At 45.3% G+C, this 18,931-nt stretch overlaps 2 protein-coding genes across 9 annotated transcripts in view; one reads left to right on the top strand and one right to left on the bottom strand.

The window, feature by feature from the left end:
• The window catches only part of INAVA (innate immunity activator), a 31,762-nt gene extending 17,745 nt beyond the window's left edge, over positions 1–14,017 (top strand). For 3 of the 4 annotated variants that reach the window (XM_082227075.1, XM_082227076.1, XM_082227074.1), the window contains 8 exons: positions 397–521; positions 2,080–2,202; positions 4,406–4,634; positions 6,725–6,778; positions 7,754–7,988; positions 8,524–8,697; positions 9,540–10,257; positions 13,427–14,017. In XM_082227075.1, the coding sequence (XP_082083201.1) occupies positions 397–521; positions 2,080–2,202; positions 4,406–4,634; positions 6,725–6,778; positions 7,754–7,988; positions 8,524–8,697; positions 9,540–10,257; positions 13,427–13,519 (1,751 nt within the window). In that variant the 3' untranslated portion in view covers positions 13,520–14,017. The remainder of the gene's footprint in view (positions 1–396; positions 522–2,079; positions 2,203–4,405; positions 4,635–6,724; positions 6,779–7,753; positions 7,989–8,523; positions 8,698–9,539; positions 10,258–13,426) is intronic. The other variant, XM_082227077.1, reaches the window with a different exon arrangement.
• Positions 14,018–15,211: 1,194 nt separating this feature from the next.
• The window catches only part of KIF21B (kinesin family member 21B), a 66,273-nt gene continuing 62,553 nt past the window's right edge, over positions 15,212–18,931 (bottom strand). For all 5 annotated transcript variants that reach the window (XM_082227056.1, XM_082227059.1, XM_082227057.1 and 2 more), the window contains one exon: positions 15,212–18,822. Coding sequence is in view for 2 of the 5 variants with exons in the window: in XM_082227059.1 (XP_082083185.1) it covers positions 18,768–18,822 (55 nt within the window). In the remaining 3 variants the exon portion in view is untranslated. The remainder of the gene's footprint in view (positions 18,823–18,931) is intronic.

Raw genomic sequence — 18,931 nt, forward strand, 5'->3', positions numbered from 1 at the left:
TTGTTCCGGTCTGTGAGCAGAGCACCCAATCTGTTTGCTTAGTTCTGTAATAAACTTAATGATCAGGAATATCACCATGGAGTCTCCTCCTTATCTGATCTGCGATGACCTTGAGGTGCTTGCAGCTTGGAAGTAAGAGCTAATCAGTCCTGGCTGTTGTACACATTCCATACCCCACCTGATGAGCTGTCAAGACAGCCTCTCCTTTGATGTCCCATGCCATTTTTATGATAACTGCTAATGACACCGGTCTTTAAGATGCATTCGCAAGACCTGCAGCTGGCTCCAGAAAGTTGCCCAAGGGCCTCTCTGTATGGGTCATTAAATATTGCTGCTTCCCTTCCCGCCCGTAGCACCTGACAGGTCATCAGTCTGTGTCTGTCTCAACCCTTCCAGGACTAGACAGCCCCATGTCTCCAATGAAGGATCTGACACAAGCTATGAGGAAACAGCAGAAGGCGCTGGAGGAGCGACTAGAGGCCTGTGTGCAGGAGCTGCGAAGGCTGTGTTTGCGCGAAGCGGTAAGGGGCCAGGAAGTCTGCCGGGTTGCCACACACCCTTTGGGCTGCATGAGGTGTCCTGCTAAAGTAAAGAGGGCCCATCTTTAAGGGCTGTGGTTCTTTGGACTCGGACGCTCACAGAAACTGGAGAGGCTTTCCTCAAAGATCAAAGACACTCAGACATGAGGGAGGGGCAATGTAACCCAAAGGTAGTACTAGGAGAAAATATCTGGGGGCGAATAAAGGGCAAAGACTGTATCAAGAACACTTTCCCCATTGGAGAGTTGCTCCTGCATTATTCAAGACGTTAACTTCTAAAGCAACCCATAATTAACAAGCTTAATTAAGCAAGCCTAGCCATATGCTGTAAGTGAATCTGATGAGGTAACTTTTCCCTCTTGACCTGAGATACTGCAAATAGTTAAAAATTGAACATGGAAGTTTCTCCCAGAGAAAATTTTCTGGGCCCCCTGGAACAGAACCAACCCATCAAACCAACCACTATTAGTTGTGGTATTTTAATGCGCCAAGGAGAAAATAATTAAAACAATAAACGACCCTTTCTAGCCTATTGCTATTACCCTCAGTTAAAAGAGTACACAACAAATGGGTTTTTGTTTGGTTGGTTGGTTTTGCAGGACACCAGAACTGTACCTTGCTCTCTTGAATGTTTTAGGGAATATTTTCCGGAACTTTCTATTACTTCCCCAGTCTATTTCCTACCTAACACTATCTCTTCATGTGCCTTGCCATTAGTTTTCAGGGGGGCACTGGAAATAATTGGATTTGTAAATAAGTTTAGGGGAAATGTTTTTTAAAGGGAAATTTAGAGCTGCCCAGTGGTTTGCCATTGTAATTGGAGCACAAAGCACACACTGCTACAACACACCTGTGCATCTTCGTGTGTGTGTGCGTGTGTGCATGTGTGCATACATACTTTCTTGCTTAGAGACACATTTCATGACATTTGGAAGCCTACAAAGAGTGGGAGAAAATCCCCAGAACTGGGAATCTGGCAGCACTAATGCAGAAGAGTGTTATAGTCAAACTTCACACAAGAGGAATCTTGAACTCCCAACTAACAGTGGAGTGTGGGGCATGTCTTTGGCAAAGGGAAGAGAAATGGGTATGGTTGAACAGGACCTGGTCTGCGGGAGTCTGGACTACTTAAATTACTTTTCACATTTTTATCAGTCACTTTTTCATCACCTAACATAATACAACTTTTGCATAATTTGAATTTTTGAACTGCCCACCTCCCCCCACCCAGTACCGTAACTGTCCATTTTAGGTCTGGCTGCACTTAAAAAAAAGCAGCTTTGGTTTGGAATGAACTCAGGCCTGGTTATTTTGTGTGGCATCTATCTATGGCTGTCGTCGCTGCCTGAGGTTAACTTGATGCCATGGGACACTGAGGAAATAGAAGAAGCTGCCAAGCTAACAAAATAATGGCATGAGATCCTATTTAGAGAGAGAGATTGATAGACAGGTATTTTGTAAGCTGCTCTGAAGACCCAGGGTGTGACTGAAAGTACACTGTTCTAGGAACTGAACCTTCCCTTTGCTGTTTTCTTGACAGGAACTGACAGGATTGCTTCCTTCAGAGTATCCTCTGAAACCAGGAGAAGTGGCCCCAAAGGTCCGACGTCGAATTGGTGCTGCTTTCAGACTGGATGAGAAGGCCTTTCTCTCCAGAGGAGTGGTAAGAGGAATATTGCTGAGGTGCTTGTCCCCCTGAGTTTAGGGAATATGGGCAGAAACAACATTTCCAATTATCCAGGGCGCTGCTTGGAAATCTGCTTGTGGTGGGAGTCACTATCAGCTGTCATGGCAACCCTTGCTGCAAGCACAGAAGTGTCCAGAATGAGATGGGAAGAAAAATGTTGTGCTGCTGATACTAGAGTCACTAGACCATTTTTTCCTGGCAGATGAAGCTGCAATTCAAAAGCAACTTCCCCTCTCTACTGGCAATCACCAGCAAACCACCTCACTGAGAATCAAACTGGTTTCTTCTGAGAGCCTTTACAGCCAGAGATAACAAAAAGCCACACAATTTCAATTTGCACAGTAAAAGAGTTCTCTGTGTCAAGTGCAAGAGGGCGAAAAGCAAGTTTCCCCCTGGTGAGGGCATGTACATACCCATGTAATTTTCCATCTGTAATCCCTTTCACCAATTGTCTACATGAACCTGCAGTTCTTAACAGGCAGGCAGCCTTTATAGAAGTGGGGAATTTATTTATTTTTTCACCGTTTTTGAAACCAAGTTAAACTAATCCAGGAACACCCCAAACACGTTTCTTTGTTGACAAGGGATGGCTTGCATTAGGATTATGCTGTGAATTCCCACTGAAGACGATACAGTGCCAGAAAGCAGCTGTCAGCTAAAAGAGGACTTTGGGGAATGATTAGGTTGTTTGGGTTCAGCATCCTGTTAGAAACTCCCAAAGGGACAGAGACGCTTCAGGCTCCAAACACACAGAGGGAGTTAGGCCTCATTTCCATCAAAGGTGTGGGATCTGTTCAGCTATGCAGTCTCACTCTCTTTCTCTCCCCTGCCATCTGTTTTAATAATAATCTTAGTAGGAGGCGGCCTAGGTGTGGTGCTGCTTATTATTTTTTTGCTGTGTGCCCATAGTGGGTGGCACAGGGTGTGGGCTCCGAGTGGAACTGTGTGTGTTTTGTACAAGTGTTCTTGCTTACCATAGCTTCTTTCTCTCTCACACACACTTAGCGTAACTTTGGAAAGCTTTTCATTTCACCTTCACCTTGCCGAATGTCACCTACTGACCTGCCTTTTTGCTCCCTTTCCCCAGCCATTAGGAAGCTCTTGCCCCAGAAACATAGAACATTTCCACTTAGTCTGTGGATAGTTTTCCTCCTTCAGAAGCCTGCTGGGCAGGGCAGACAGCTGGGAACTGGGCCCAGGACATCAGTCCTATGGCTCATACAGAAGAACACACCCCTGCCGATTTCTTAAATCCTGAATAATTACCATCACTGGCTCAGGATTCGCAAATCCCTAAACTGGATTAGAATCTCCCTTCTGCTCATAAGCAGGCATTGAAGGAGTGGGAAATCACCCGTCTATTGTTATTTAATTATCCTGACTGTGAGTGAGACAGAAAGATTTAGTTCAGCCTGTGATGCGCTCAGATGCAAAAGAAGACATTTGGGCTCGTGTGCTTTTAATATTTGAATTGCAGCTGGTGTCATGCAAGCTACATTTACTGAGGTTCCCACTTCTATGCAGCTATTAAAAATGCAAGAACCCTGCTATCTTTTCATCCGACCACTCTAGAATGCACATGGAATGTAACTGGGAGATGCATGAAAGTCAAACTCAGTAACTGATTTGATCTACCAAAGGACGTAAGGAAGGAGCCTATGATTTATGAGTTGAAGCAGGGGGTGGGGTAATGGTAGTAATGCCTTGGAAGCATCCAGCTGCCAAGAGTGCCCTAGAAATACAAGAAGCTGCCTAATGCCCAATCGGGCATTGGTCCATCTAGTTCAGTATTGTCTACACCCGTGTTTCTCAAAATTGGGTCTCTAGCTGTTTTTGGACTACAGTTCCCATGATCCCTGACCACTGATGCCTGCTAGCTAGGTATGATGGGAGTTGTAGTCCAAAAACAGCTAGAGACCCATGTTTGGGAAACCCTGGTGTATTACAAACTAGCAGGCAGCAGACTTCCCCAGCCCTAGCTGAAGATGCTGGAAATTGAACCTAGGATCTCTTGCAAGCTCTTCCACTGAGCTGTACAGCCCTTCCCCAGGCTTCTCCATTGCTGTGATTTTGGATTCTGCCACTTTAGTCCTCGTGTACCCCCTTTTGAAACGCTGGGTCGCTCCATCCTTTCCGAAGAGTTTCATAGTTTGGAATCCATGTCTGTTCTCCTCCGCAGGATCCTCTGAGCATGTTGGAGAGAGACCTAGCTCTGCAGCTGCAAATTGCTGAAGCAGCGCGATGTCTGTCCCGGGAAGAGAATCTCACCAAGCAGGTTCGGAAGCGCCGCAAAAGTGCTGTGCTGAAGGAGGAAAAGAAGCTGAAGGAGCTGGAGCAGTCTGTCACAGAGTGCCGCCAGGCAGCCAGGCATTCGTCACAGCTGAGGGCCAGTGCGCCAGCCTTACAAGGTGAGCTGGAGCTTAGAGTGGCAGGTCTGAGAAATGGGTCCTTTGCGTGTGGTGATAATGACAATAAAAATATACAAAGGGAGGTACAGTGGTACCTCGGGTTACATACGCTTCAGGTTACAGACTCCGCTAACCCAGAAATAGTGCTTCAGGTTAAGAACTTTGCTTCAGGATGAGAACAGAAATTGTGCTCTGGCGGTGCGGCAGCAGCGGCAGCAGGAGGCCCCATTAGCTAAAGTGGTGCTTCAGGTTAAGAACAGTTTCAGGTTAAGAACGGACCTCTGGAACAAATTAAGTACTTAACCTGAGGTACCACTGTATAGTAAAATTGTTCTTTGTGGCCACTGTACAGCAGGACAAAACTGAATGGTGATAAATTGAAATGAGTAAGTATAAGGAAGAGGGTTTATTAATTAAAAAAAACCCCAACCAAAAAACCTTGAGTTGTCAGGAAATGAAGACAGAGTCTGGAATTAAATATCTGTCCTTAGAAATCAGAAGTAGGTCAGACAGGCTTCTGACAGGCGTGGTTTAGTTGGAATTCATCCCAGTTCAAGGGAGGAAACTGACCTTTTATGGCTTCTTCCTGCCCCTGTAATCTACGCAAACTGCAGTTTTCTGTCAGCGGTTGCCAAAGTGAGCTCAATCAAGAACAGGGAGAGCCAGCTGGAGGAGGAAGCATGTAGAAACCTGCAGCGAATGACGCAAAGACCTGCAGTGCCAGATTAACCCTTAGGAAGGCGTAGAAAGTTAGATAGCTCTGGATCCAAATCTCTTGGTTTTATAGGGACTTGGGGAAGTTTGCTGCATAGGGAGCAATGGGAAATAAGCATGCAGGGGATGGCATTGTAACACTCACTCTACCCCCCCCCCGACCTATAGATCCACTCTCATAACACTAGAAACTGCAGGCACTCAATGAAGCTGAATATTGGAAGATGAAGGACCATGCACTGCGCTTCACACAGTGCATCGTTAAACTATGGAATTTGCTCCAACAGGAGGCAGTAGTGGCCCCCAGTTTGGATGGCTTTGTTAGAGAATTGGACAAATTCGTGGAGGGCAAGGCTATCTAGCCATGGTTGCTATTTTCTGCCTCTGCTGTCAGAGGCACCATGACTCTGAATACCAGTTCCTGGGAGCCACAGGTGGGCAGGCTGCTCATGTTCTGGCTTGCAGGCTTCCCTTGTGTGTCTGGTTGGCCACCGTGAGAACAGGAGGCTGGACAAGGTGGGCCATTGGCCACTGGCCCGATCCAGCAGACTCGCCTTACATTCTGATGGTTCTTGCCCAGGTATTCCATTAAGGAAGCATCTATATTGATAATAGGTCCACTGGTGTGGGTGGGTGGGCGGTTGCTTATATTCTCTGTCCAGCGTTTTTTGCGCAAGACTGCAGGAAGATGCAAGTTTGCACGTGAGAAATTGCTGCTTCCCTCCTCTGCCGCTTGCCTGAGGAATCCCTCAGCTGCCCTGCTGATGGACGAGATGTCTAGGCAGATTGGGCAAGAGGTCTCAGCTTCTGAATGAGGCCATCTGACCCTCCCGTTGGCCACAGAATCGCCTGGGGGCAGGCGGTAAAAGAAACTCAGTGGCTGGCAGCTGCATTTCAACACAGAGTTAAGCATGCTTAAGGCCTCCGAAAATCAATCAGCTTGAGGGCACTTAACTCTGCATTGGATTACGGCCAGTTTATAGCATCCATACTGCATTTGAAGAGTGAAAGAATTTTTAAAATATTAATTCGTAATTAAGTGTTTTGCCTGTTTGGGAAGAAGATTCCCAAAATATGACTCTAAATCCCCTCCCAATTGCTATTAATTCACTGCATCAGGGAATATCTCTTTGAGGAGCTTAAGTGTGTGAATGCAGGGCTTTGAATGATGTGGTTTGAGGCTCTGGGAATTAGCTCAGAACTAAGAAGTGTCTGAGAGAGAGAGAGAGGGAGAGGGAGCTTTTATTTCCCCTTTCTAGAAGCTCAGTGGGATTTATGAGCACATATTTCTAGGGAGCATCAGAGGGTTCTAATAACTGCTTGAAAATCTGATCATTGTTCCTCCTTGTCTGTGCCAATTCTTGTGTCTTCCCCAGGGTTCAGTGCCTCTGATGAGAACTCCTTGTTGGATGCTGTTGCGGTAGAAGAAGGTAAACTAGATAACTGTGATCTCTGCACTGTCATTACCGTGTGCTTGTGACTTTCCTTCACCTAGCGTAAAGTGGTAGTTAAGCCTTTGAAGAGACAAACTGTATCTGATCACTGCTCTCTGACATCTTGTCGAGGTTTGGCCCTGATTCATACCACATGACTAAGAATTAGGCCACAGCAGCCAGCTAGACTTGCAAGACAGAGAAGAGAGTTAGTGAATGGATCTCATCTAAATTTTCAAAAGATTCAAGTACAAAGGTGACTGATAAGTGGGTCTTTTATGACTGTGGATATCTGCTAAATTCCACATCCTGTTTTGGTTTAATCTAGAGTGATAAGAGTCTGTGATAAGTGATTTGGTATATTTTGAATGATATAGCCTAAACCAGTGGTTATTCATGCTTTTTAAAAAATCTATTATTAGATATCTTACTTGCCTTTTACTATAAGGTGCCAGGGTAGACTACAGCAATAAAATAAACAGTTTTGAAACAAGCAAAATAGTCACAACTATAAAACAAGAAAAGTGTAAAACAGTTAAAAACAGTTCTGTACATAAAACAATTACAATCAATTCCACATATGAAAACTGTTAAAAGTAGTTCCAGTATAGATGCAGTTTGGGATGAAGTCCTCCATTTAAATGGCTTGTTGGAACTGGAAAGTCTTCACAGGTTCTGAAAACACAACAGAGGGAATTCCAAGGGGCAGATTCCAGCACACTAAAGGCCCGATTCCTGTATTGTGCAGGGTTGACCCCATTACAATATGGTATTTGCAGGAGGCCCTCACCTGCAGAGTGCAGTGATTGAGTGGGTTTGTAAGGGGTGAGATGATATTTAGGTACCTTGGTCCCAAGATGCATGGGGATTTGTACACCAGTTCCAGCACCTTGAATGTAACTCAGTAGATAATGCTACCATCCAGGTTTTAGCGTTGCAATGCTGCAGTTCTTTCCTTTTCCTTTTCTGAAGAATCCCAGGTGCTGAGTGCCCATCTTCCGCCAATGCTCACAGCTTCAGCTCGCCTCCAACCCCCGCCTGGTTCTTCGGCTCAGCCTCTGCGTTCTGCGCTACTAGAAGGGCAAACCCACTACCAAGCCACGGACGTGGAGTGCTCTCCCATCCAAAACAGCCCATGGAAAGAGACCAGTCTGGACAAGCCCTATGAAAAGCCAAAGAAATCCACTGAGGCCAGCAGTGTGCCAAGGTCAAGACCTTTCTTCTCTCGCTCTTCTTTGGATATGCTTGCGTGGTCTTGAGATCAGCCTCTGTTAATGTTTGTTTGCATGCATGTAATATGGAAGCTACTGTAGAGTCTGTCCATTACTTCATTTTAAGAACAATAAGCATTGTATTGTTTTGCTGCTTTATTGTGATTGTGCAATGTTTCCATTTTTTTATTTCCACAAATCCACCTTAAAGTTGTTTAATTTAATAACATGAAATGAAATTGCCTGTAAATCCCAGCCAATATAGGCTTCACAATTGCATTGGGAAAAGTGTCCTTTGAGAACCACTGACCTAGAAACTTAGTAGTCCAATTAACTAAGCCAGAACAGCGGGTTTTGTGGACCCACTTGAGTCTTGCTTTCTCTTTTTACTCCTGTTTTTCACTCTTAGGGGAGATGAAAGGGAGGGGGATTTGACCCCTGACCAGAGCCTCTCACTCCTTTGCACACAAAGAAAGATGACAGGACTGCAGGCAGTTTCTTACTTGATGTTCTTATTGTGTTCTGTTATAGCAGTCCAGGCCTGCTGTCTCAACCGTCACCCAGCCGTACCCCTCAGACAACTGCTGAGGCATCGCCATGCCACTTTGTTCCTCCCAGGAAGCTGGAAGTAAGGAAACAGGCTGGTTCCAGTGCCCCACAGACACCTGAGTTCCTGGGAAGGAGAGGACAACCTCAACTCATGAGGTACTCTATGGACCTAGGGTCAATTCACGTACTCAAGCAGGTGGCCCTGCCTGTTGTTACCTAATCACTCTTTGAAGTTTGAACATGTCAGATACCTTGGGGTGAGGCTATATGTACGTTGTGCTTCTATTATCAGGCCTCACAAATGCAAAATTTAAAATTCAGCGTTTTGGGAATCTCAGCTCTCGGTTATTTTTGTTGTTGTTATTATTATTATTATTATTTTGCAAAAAGGGTTTTCTAGTCCTCCTAGCTATGAAAATAGGCTTGAAGGCAAATGAGCAATGTTTGGGAATATGTTGGAAGCTAGAGGAAGGGCAAACAGGATTTCCAGCAGTTAAGGGATGGGGCTTCAGTGCCCTGCATTGTTTAATGACCCTCCTTTTTCCAATTGCGTGCAGAATAAACTATACAAAGGAAGCACATAATAATGCAGAGTAGCTCTAAGGAGATTGCTGTGGCAGTGTAAGCATTTCTCCTTTCTCCTCCCCACATCTGACATAATGTTCTTGGAGTTCTCCTGACAATTCCTAGAGTGGTTTAACCAGTGCTGTTTTTTCTAAACTGCTCCCTTGTTCTCTTGTAATGGCAATGGCGCCCACCTGAGAGGTGCCATCACAGAGTTCCGGATGAAAAAAGCCCTGGATTTAACAATCAATCCTTCCTTGTAGGGAACTCTAAGAACTGTAGGTGTGTGAGGGGAAGGGGGCCTACTAATGACTCTCAGTGCCCTGAATGAACTACACCTCCCATAATCCTTAGGGGGAAGTGCTTCAAAGGTGTTAAGGTGGCCATTGCGAGCTTCTGATAGATGGTCTTAACTCTCTCCTTCTGGCCTCCAGGGTGTGTTCATCCCGGGACGGCTTCGAGTCCCGTGGAAGAAGCGCATTGCCAAGGCGGCGTCCCACCTACTACACTGTCACCGTCCCCGAGTACTGCTTCTCTGTGCCCAAGGCCAACCCAGCCGCCAAGCCCACCTACCACTCCGCCTCAGAAGACAGCAATTCGGATGTCTCCAGCATCTCCTATACCACCTCTGCTGGTAGCAGCAGCCCCGACATCTCCTTCCTGAAGCCAAGCTCCTCGGTCTCCGTGGAGGAGCCCCTGCAGCCGTTTCAGAACCAGACCTCCAAGGGGAATGGACCCGAATACCACTGCCAGTGTCCTCAGAAGCTGCTCTCACCGCTGGGCTACTTCTCTGCCGTAGAATATGACAACCACCTGCCGGCTGGGCGGGAGCTCGGCCACAGCCGGCCACCCTTCCTGTCTGTAAGCTCCGCCCATTTTGCCTACAAGGAAGAGGCGGTGCCTGTGCGGTTCCACCGGTCGGTTGTTTCTCACAGCAGGGTGGTGCGCACCCCATCTCTGAAGGACTGCTCCCCGATGGGGCCCCGAGTCCTCTCCAAGTCGGCCGTGACAGAAGAGCTAAAATCGTGGCACGAACGGACTCGGCTGCGTAATGCGCGGCCACATTCCCTGGACAGACAAGGGGCCTTTCGCATGCGCAGCGGGCCCGGCCGAGAGTTGCGCCCCTCCTGTTCCATGGGGCAGCAAATTCAGGTGAGGATCTTTGGGCAGGAAGGTGTCTTGGGGAGAGAGGAACCAGCCTCTTATTTACTGTTTCGGCAAGAGTTTCCTCAATATTCCAGCTAGACCTGATTAAGGAGAACATGCTAATGTGCCATGTTCATAGATAAGCTCATTTTCTATAAACAAATTAGTGCAGAAGCCTCTTAACGGGTGTGGGGAATCGGGAATCTGCAGCCCCCAGGTGTTACTGGGACTCCAACTCCCATCAGCCCCAGCCAGCAGGGCTAATAGTCAGCATGATGGATCTTGTAGCTCTCCAGATGTTGCTAGACTACAGGTTTCCATTCCTACTTTACAAGCTGTTAGTATCTGGGCACACAAGGAATTGAAAGCTCTGTGTGCGCGCCCATGTGGATAGGAAAAATAGAGGAAGGCTTTCATGAGTACTAGCAGATCTGTAGAAGCATGCTATAGTGCTGCCTCCTATGAGATGAAGGCAGGTGCCTCTCAGGTGCGATTCACTTCACTGTTCAGGTTGTTATGTTTCTTTTCAGTTTTTTGCGGCCTGCTATGGCTACCAAAATGTCGACTGTCTTACATATTCATGGGCAAAAGCTGCTGTTTTGGCACACCACCAGAATGTGTGTTGGTGGAAGCAGTATTTGCTCATGGCAACCAAGAAACATGGCCTGCTCTCCGTGAGTTGGAGAGCCATCCACAGGCTCAGGGAAAGGCAGAGTCCACAGACTGCTGTCGCCTCACAAAGGTGCACTGCACTGCTGGGCCTTTTTATAGCTTATGGGTTGGGGGGGGCAGCACAGCTAGTGGGTTTGGCTGCTTCTTTTGTGCTATTTTCTAGCAATGTTGTGAAAAGCTTTTTAATTATTTTAAAAGTGCATTTACAGGTCCACTGAAAGCACTATGCTTTGGAACAGACATTTGGCACAGCCCTACGACTAATTAGAAGTTAAGCACAAATGCATGCAACACTACCACAAATTCAATTTAAAGTAATAAGATAGTGCTTTGGGATGGACTGGGATGGGGACTTGAGAACGGTAGATCATGGGAGGCGTGCCTAAGCCTTTTCCCAAGGGCCATTCAGCTGCTTAAAATCACCACCCCAGTTTCAGATGTTTGTTTGCACTGAGAGCTGTTTGAGTGTTCCAAATTACTCATGAAGAGGAGTCTTCTGGCTCAGAGCCTATAAGAGTTGACTCATGTTTGTGGCAGAGGGGAAATTTCCAAGTTCTCTGCCCAGGTAATTTTAAAAATAATAGAGTTGTATCCAGTGTTAATCCTACTCAGGAGTAGACCCATTGAAGTTACTGGACAAGACTAACAGGCTCCTTAATGGCAGTAGGTCAACTCTAAGTAGGACTAGCACTGAATACAACACATTAAGTAGTATCCACTTCCTTGAACCTCAGTAAAGTCCAGTAGTCCTTAAGCTTGTTCTAGTTCTTGGTTCTGAAAGTGAGATGAGCGCCGCATCCCATAGTCGCCTTTGACTGGACTTAACTGTCCATGGGTCCTTTACTGTATTTTTTACTGTATGCTTGTTGGGCAGTTTGTTAGATAGGAAAAGGTTATGTTGCTGCTCCTTTGTTCTGATGGTTGGTGACAACGGCATTGCCTTCTGGCAACTCTGCATGCTGTTCCTTGAGAAACATAGTCAGTGAGAGGAATTCTGAAAGATATGAATCCTGGTGGTTCCGCTTGGAGAATTATGTTCTTTCAATGTGCAAAACTGTTGCACAATGAAGCACAGTTCTCTCCTCCTTGGGCATCTCCCTCGCCTGCAGCACAGGGCAGAAGCCCACAGCCATGCGAGCAAGAGCTTGCCCTTGGATTCCTCCCATCCTCTTCAATGCGTGCCTCCCCTCACCTGGAAACAGAGCTGTGAAATTTTAATCAGACAACTCTGTGCTGTGCTAGGAAGCATTCGCATGAGCAAGAGAAGACAGCGACCATAGATTGCACGTTAAGTGTTTGTCTAATCCATCTTCAGCACAAGGAAACCACCCAAAAATGCAACATCAGATAAATCCCTGGCAATTCTATGCCCATCAGTTGGGGCACATGTGCATTTTCAGGTAGTTTTATTTGTGAGTCCTAGAGGCCAGTTACGCTGTTTCAAAACCTCCTTTGGCCAGTTCATTTAAATCTGTGGTCCCCATTCAAGAGATAGGGGAGCTTTACTCACCTAAAAGGAGGAGCAATGAGGACAATCTCCTTGTATAAGCATCGGTTGAAATAGACTCCAGTCCGCAAAAGCTCATTACTTTATTAAGTCTTTAAGATGCCAGTTTGCTGCAACAGACTAAAATAGCCACCCCTCTGAGAGTGAGCTCACACTTCACGTTTGCAAGTGGGTGCTCCTCTGGACATGGCTGTGAATAATGGGTAGAAACCGTGGAAGCTTCACATTGATTAATAGTTAGAAGCTGTTTTGGTTTTGCACCCATGCATGGCAATATAAATATAAGAAGCTGCTTTGTAGTCAGTTAGACCATCTTATGCCAATATTGCTACTTTTAAAAGCCTCTTTTAGTCCTTAATGCATAAAGCTATGGCAAGCTCTGTTTATTTGCCTGCAGGGGCTCAGCTTTTTCCGTGAATACTTTAGGATGCTCTAGACACCTAATTTGTTTTACAGCAGGGATGGGGAGCTTGTGGTCTTCCATTTGTTGCTGGACTACAAGGCCCATCATCTCTGATCATTGGCCATGCCAGCGGGGGCTGCTGGGAGTCCCAGCCTCTTTGGCAGGGCCACAGGTGCCGGAGCCCTGTTGAAAAGTGCCAGAGCACCTCCTTTCCATGACTCACTATGTGGTGGGTCCTCTAGTCCAACCCCCAAAGGTGAAAGCGTGAATGGTAATCTGGCTGGAAAATATCACAGCATTTTAAAGACACTTAATTTAATGGCACTGAATGGAAAGGATAGGAAAGATTGCCCTGGAAACTTTATTTTTACACTGCGCTTAATGATGGGAGAGGAATTGATTTTATAGGCATGGAGAAACATAATGGGTCACATTTTCCTGAGGCAATCAAGATAGGAAGTGACCATCAGCTGCAACAAATGTTTTCATGTTTGATGAAGGAAATTGTATTTGGTGGTGGTGGGGTTGCTGCTGCTGGGGAGATGTGCTGGTGCGACAGTTCCATTAAGAGGCTCCTTTTTTTAACCTTCCAGGTTCCCCGTGTCCATATCCTGAAACGGTCTCCTGAGGGAGCCCCTGTGCAGGTCTACGTGCCAGAAAATGGAGAAATCATTACTCAGGTGTAGAGACTGCTGAATCACTGTGACTTCCTGCAATTCGGCAATGTCAGCAGGCTGGCTGCCTAGACTGACCCGTCTCCCCATTCCAGGTTGGAAAGACGAGGCTTTGTGTCAAACTTTGGTGCGTTCTTCGACCATCTGATCCTGCTTTATTAAAGAGAACACTTTAGGGGCTATTCTGCAACCTATGTGAGACTATATAGCTCAGTCTCTTCCTTTGTTCCTATGATGAACTGATGCAATAGACTACTGCAACAGACAGCTGGGTTTGCTGTCCTGTGCGGAATACAGAGCACAGCAAGATTCCTCACCCCTCTTAACTAGTGTTTGCTTGTCTGCCTATTTATTCACGTCTGTCTGTGGTGGAAAGATCTTGGGAGCCAGCTGTAGGTTATGAAAGCAAGAACTTTAGAACTTTTTATTGCTTTTCAGAAAAGAGCCAAGCCTGACTACATGAATTTTCTTTCCCCTGTGGAAGCAGAATCTGCCTGCCCTCACAAGTGCTAGATGGCAGGGGGGTTGGACTCGATGGCCCTTGTGGTCTCTTCCAACTCTATGATTCTATGATTCTATGTGGAGCCTCTGTTGTCTTCCTTTTTCTTGCATAAAGTAGTGTGATGTAGCAAACAGGCAATGGAGGCAAGCAAGCTTCCCCAAGTGTAGTTTGGTGTGCATGCCCTTTCCCTATTGTTTTCCCTTCACAACTGCTTTTCACAGCATTTGCCATGTTCTTGGTTCTGTATCTACATCACAACGATTCTTAAAAGGAGCCCTTTTCATGTGTGGCTCTATCTTTGTATGAAACCCATCACTTTGTGGAAGGGGTTTCTCATTATACAAGCATGTCACAAGGAACTGAGAGTGACTCTGTTTGGTCTCAGCCCAGAACCTTTTCAACTTACAAGTCATGGCAAAAAAAATGGGCATAAGCCTTCGTGCTTTTAAGGCTAGAAATGTCAGTTTTGAAAAAGAAAAGCAGATTCTCCGGATGCCAGGTTTGTACTTAATTTGTCGTGCAATCCTAGACTGGACAAAGACAAGATGTTTTGCTTAACCTCTACTACTTTCTATGGGGTCTTTTCTAAGTACCCGTCTCTCTTTAATATTGGTCTTTGCTTCTCGGGTAACCTAGGGATGTTAAAGCACTAATTATGGTATCATGATGATCAAGTGTGTGGTATTGCAACCAACACTGTTCTTGATATTAACTTATTTGTACAAGGTTTGCCAGTGGAGGGAGAGGGAATATGTATGATGTGCAACTATGAAAGTTACCTGGACTCAGCTCAAAACAGTGTTAAATCTACCTGAACATTTTTATATTGAATAGGATGCTTTTTCTGAGTCCTTGTGTGTTCTAATCCTTGCAAGTCATCATTTGGGAATTGACTCTGCTTTAATTACTTCTTTAGAAACAGTCAAAAACAATGTTTTGTTGTTGCCCCAAAGTGTGCTGTTAAGTACAGAAAAGGCAAAAAGCCAGGTCATGAAGATACAGTTATCAGATGACACTTAAATTCTGGCCAGGCTCGTTGCTTCTGGGTTTGTTTGTTTTTAACTTCCTAGATCAGAGCCACTTGCTCATACCTATATCAATATCCATTTCCTCATCAGCTCAATCTTTGTACCACTGAAAGAGCCTTTTGAACTTACACTTAATGGCCTGTTTTATTTTTATTAAAAATAATTATTCTCAGATCTTGTTTTGATGTTTATTTATTAAGAGGAGGAACAAACACATTCATTGGAAAACCATGTACAGCGGGAGCTTTAAATAACTTACACTATTTACATAGCGGTATAAAATAATTACACACCTTATCATGTACACACGCACACACACATACATACATGTGACCATTTTGCCTGATGGTACAAAACCCCCAAAGAAGCCCTGAACACACACGCCAGCCTTGAGGGGGAGAAAACACCTTTCAGGGCAAGAAAAGGCACCTGTCAACTGAAACATGATTATATATGTATACATAAACCAAGAGGTGGAGCAAACGGGCCTATGGTGTTTATGCACCCCAGCTCCTTTCTTGGAATGCAGGGATGGTGCATGTTATCCTACCACCAGGAGGCCTATTGCCAAAGCAAAGCCTTAAGAACACCAGGAGAACCTGGCAGAGATTTTCCCAGGGCTGCTAGATGAATCAAGCAGGTTGTGCAAACCCACTTTTGAATCTCGTTAATGACAGTGTTCTCTTAATGAACATGCACATTTACTCCCAAGGGCTACTCAAAGCAGACGAGGTTTTCAGTTTGCTTATTCTGACCCTTCCCACCGTCTGCTTCACGTAACTGTTCAGAGGAGGTAAAATGGCTCTCCTGGTTTGCACCCAATTTCATTTGCAGGGTTTTGCACTCTGTCACGTTGCTTGGATCAGGACTATTAAAAAATAAAGAGAGAAGGGGGTAGCTTCTTCAATATGAGAAAATATAATCCCATACCTAAAAAGCTAGCAATAGCACTGAGGCACATGGGACTATATGGCAATATGGTCAATAATTTAACAGTTAAGCAGAGTGCTGTCGGGCACAGTGCTTTCAGGTATATCAAGTAATACTTTACAAGACATTTCATATTTCTTGTACTAAACAGACTTCCTCCAAGGAAGAATGGAGGAAGTTTTAGGTGAACTGTGTGCAGCTAATTCACAATGTATTCCTAGAATATATTTTTTTACAGGCAACTACATTCACAGGTGGACTACAAGCTTCTGAAAATATCGGACAAGATAGCTTGTGTAGCCATGTGAAGGCGTGAGGATTGTGCTGATTTCATTACTGATGGAAGATGGTCCCTCTTCCAAGGCTTGAATCACTTGGGCCTCTCTGTTATTCTCAGCTGAGAATGCTAAGTCACGAGAAGACTGCAAAGGACACAGTGATTCAATAAATATCAGTCTTAACATTTAAGAAGAGCTTATTAAAATGGGTGCTGCTGGTGGACACAGTACAAGCTGTGAGCTTGAATGTAAATCAGTCAACAGCGAAGGCAAAGCACACTTGCTTTCACCTTGCCTTCATCTCACTTTTGGGACTTAGGGGTCAGTGGTAATGTGCGGTCCCCAGACTAATTCAAGTTTTATTAACATAAAAAACCCCCGAAGAGTAGAACTAGACACCTTGGACCATGAGGTAGGTTAACTCAAAACAAGCCCTCACCCTTTTTAAATTTCACTCATGCGCGTGCACATACACACACCCCTCTCCCTCCTGCTCCCCCATCCCCAAATAATGCACAAGACAATACACAGAACCTTTTGAACACCCATACAGAATTACAGTACAACAACCTACTCCCAATGGAAGAATCTGCAGCTTCACTGCATGGAGCGGATGAAGTTCACACCCAAACCCAGTTTATTAGAGCAGAAGACTCCTATAAACCAGGGGGCAGAGCTGTGGAATGGTCCACCAGTGTGCTGCTTACCCCAAGTCTGCTGGTTGAGGCATGAACTTGGTCCTTGGTCAGGAGAGCACAATGCATGTCAAAAGTCCATTTATACCACATATTAACAGCCAAGTGAGGAAACGAAGGTTTTGAGGAGTGCTCTGTGACTCTCCAGTGAGGGCTGGGACAGCCCTGCTGTGTTACACACAAACAGAAAGCTTCATCTCTTGCAAAGTGATGCTCACACAGGGTCCATGAGAACACTTAAGTGGGTTGAAACTCCACCAGTGAAAATTCAAGTTGATTGAAGCACAGAGAGAGAAGCTTCTCCTGCTTATTCATTGCAGAGTCTATTATAAAGACATGAGTATTGACATGAACGGATGCCAAGCAGGTGTAAGTAAACAAGTGATGGGGCAAGACTAAGAGGGCAAGTCTCATCATCCCACATCTGGGGAAATGTGAAGACAGGAACGCATCACCACACGCTTGTTCAAGTGTTTCTTACCCTGTTAAAAATCTAAAGGAAAAAAACTCACACATTTCTGTTCCAATGCTTAAAAGGGTCCTTTCTCCACCTGAGAGGAGAGAGTCAGTTTCTGTTGCCATTATTATTTTCTCTTATTGGAACAGGACAATGTAAACAGCTTCACAGATTGAAATAATGCATGTTTCTCCCCAGGCTGCCTGTGAAGACTTTCCCAGGGAGAAGCCAAAAACATATTCCAGTAGCTCACATCTTTTTTTTTCTTCTCCTGGGAAATCTAGCACTATGAAAAAAGGGACCAGCATTACAATTTCAAGTCAGAAGCTGGAACACAGAAAGCAACCATTCTTCCAAACTAACAGAAGTCTTGATTCCACAGTTGAAGAAAAAGTGATAATCCAAATCCCATATTAATCATCATCCATTTGACAGACCTCACTTATACAGTAGAGATTTTTCTTTTTTATGTTCTCTTGGTAGGGCTCTAAGCATTTGAAAAGGAAAACCTTTGGCGATTCTACTTTTGGAGCGAAAACTGAGAAATATCACATGTGCTTAACATTTTTTAAAAGGTGGCTAACTTTGCCACCCACCCTTCCCCCCTTCAGAAAATCACACACACACATACACACAGCCCATCAGTGGTGGGGTGGCAATAAGAGAAAGGAAGCCAGCACATTAACACTCATGAAAGATCTAACTAGAACAAGAAATACCCTCTAAAACACAACAATCAACTATGCAGGAAACACATCCAGGAAGCAGCTGGCATGTTTAGATTTCCTCTGGTCAGTTTCACTGTTAAGCTCTGAAGGAATGCCATAAGCAGGGCACAGGCGACCATAGGAGTCGATGGGTATGGATCGCTCAGGCGTGATGGAGTGAGGAATGAGGTTTCTTGCATCTTTCCTTGATAAACTCCCTTGGCCAATGAGCACCTAAAACCACCTATTTTGCAGAGCTTCTCACATAGCCTGGGGGGTGCCTGTTTGGGTGGCATGTGGATTCTGATAGGAGAAATGCTCTCAAATGCCTCAGCTTGACCTTCCTCCTTGGCTGACAATGCCATGGTGGGAGTTTCACAGTTCAGTGTCATTGCAAAATCCTACCAAGAAAAAGAGACGTGGAGCATGGAAACTGGAAAGGAAAGAAGGCTCCCTCACACCATCCAACCAACTCACTCACTGGGGCACATGGTACCAAAAAGCCAGGGTGCCATCTTTTCCTGAAGCCCTGAGTGTGTGAGATTCTGGTGGGAAGCTAAGCACGTCCTACCCTCGCAAGCATGGCTCAACAAGAGAACCACATCTTGTCTTCTCATGACCTCCACCGCAGTCACCATGTCCAAGTAGTTCCCCAGGTTCTATCTAGGTTGTGCTGTTCAGTAGCTTCCTTGCACTCCAGAGTTTCACTGTCCAGTCACTGGGGAATGAAGGGGAAAAGGTGGGAATGTGACATTTAGAAAGTCAAAAACCAAACACTGAACAAGCTCAGATAAAGGGAAAACGGAGGTGCAAACCACAGATTACAT

The sequence above is a fragment of the Podarcis vaucheri genome (assembly GCF_965113315.1).
Source record: "Podarcis vaucheri genome assembly, chromosome: 6".
Classification (NCBI taxonomy): domain Eukaryota; kingdom Metazoa; phylum Chordata; class Lepidosauria; order Squamata; family Lacertidae; genus Podarcis; species Podarcis vaucheri.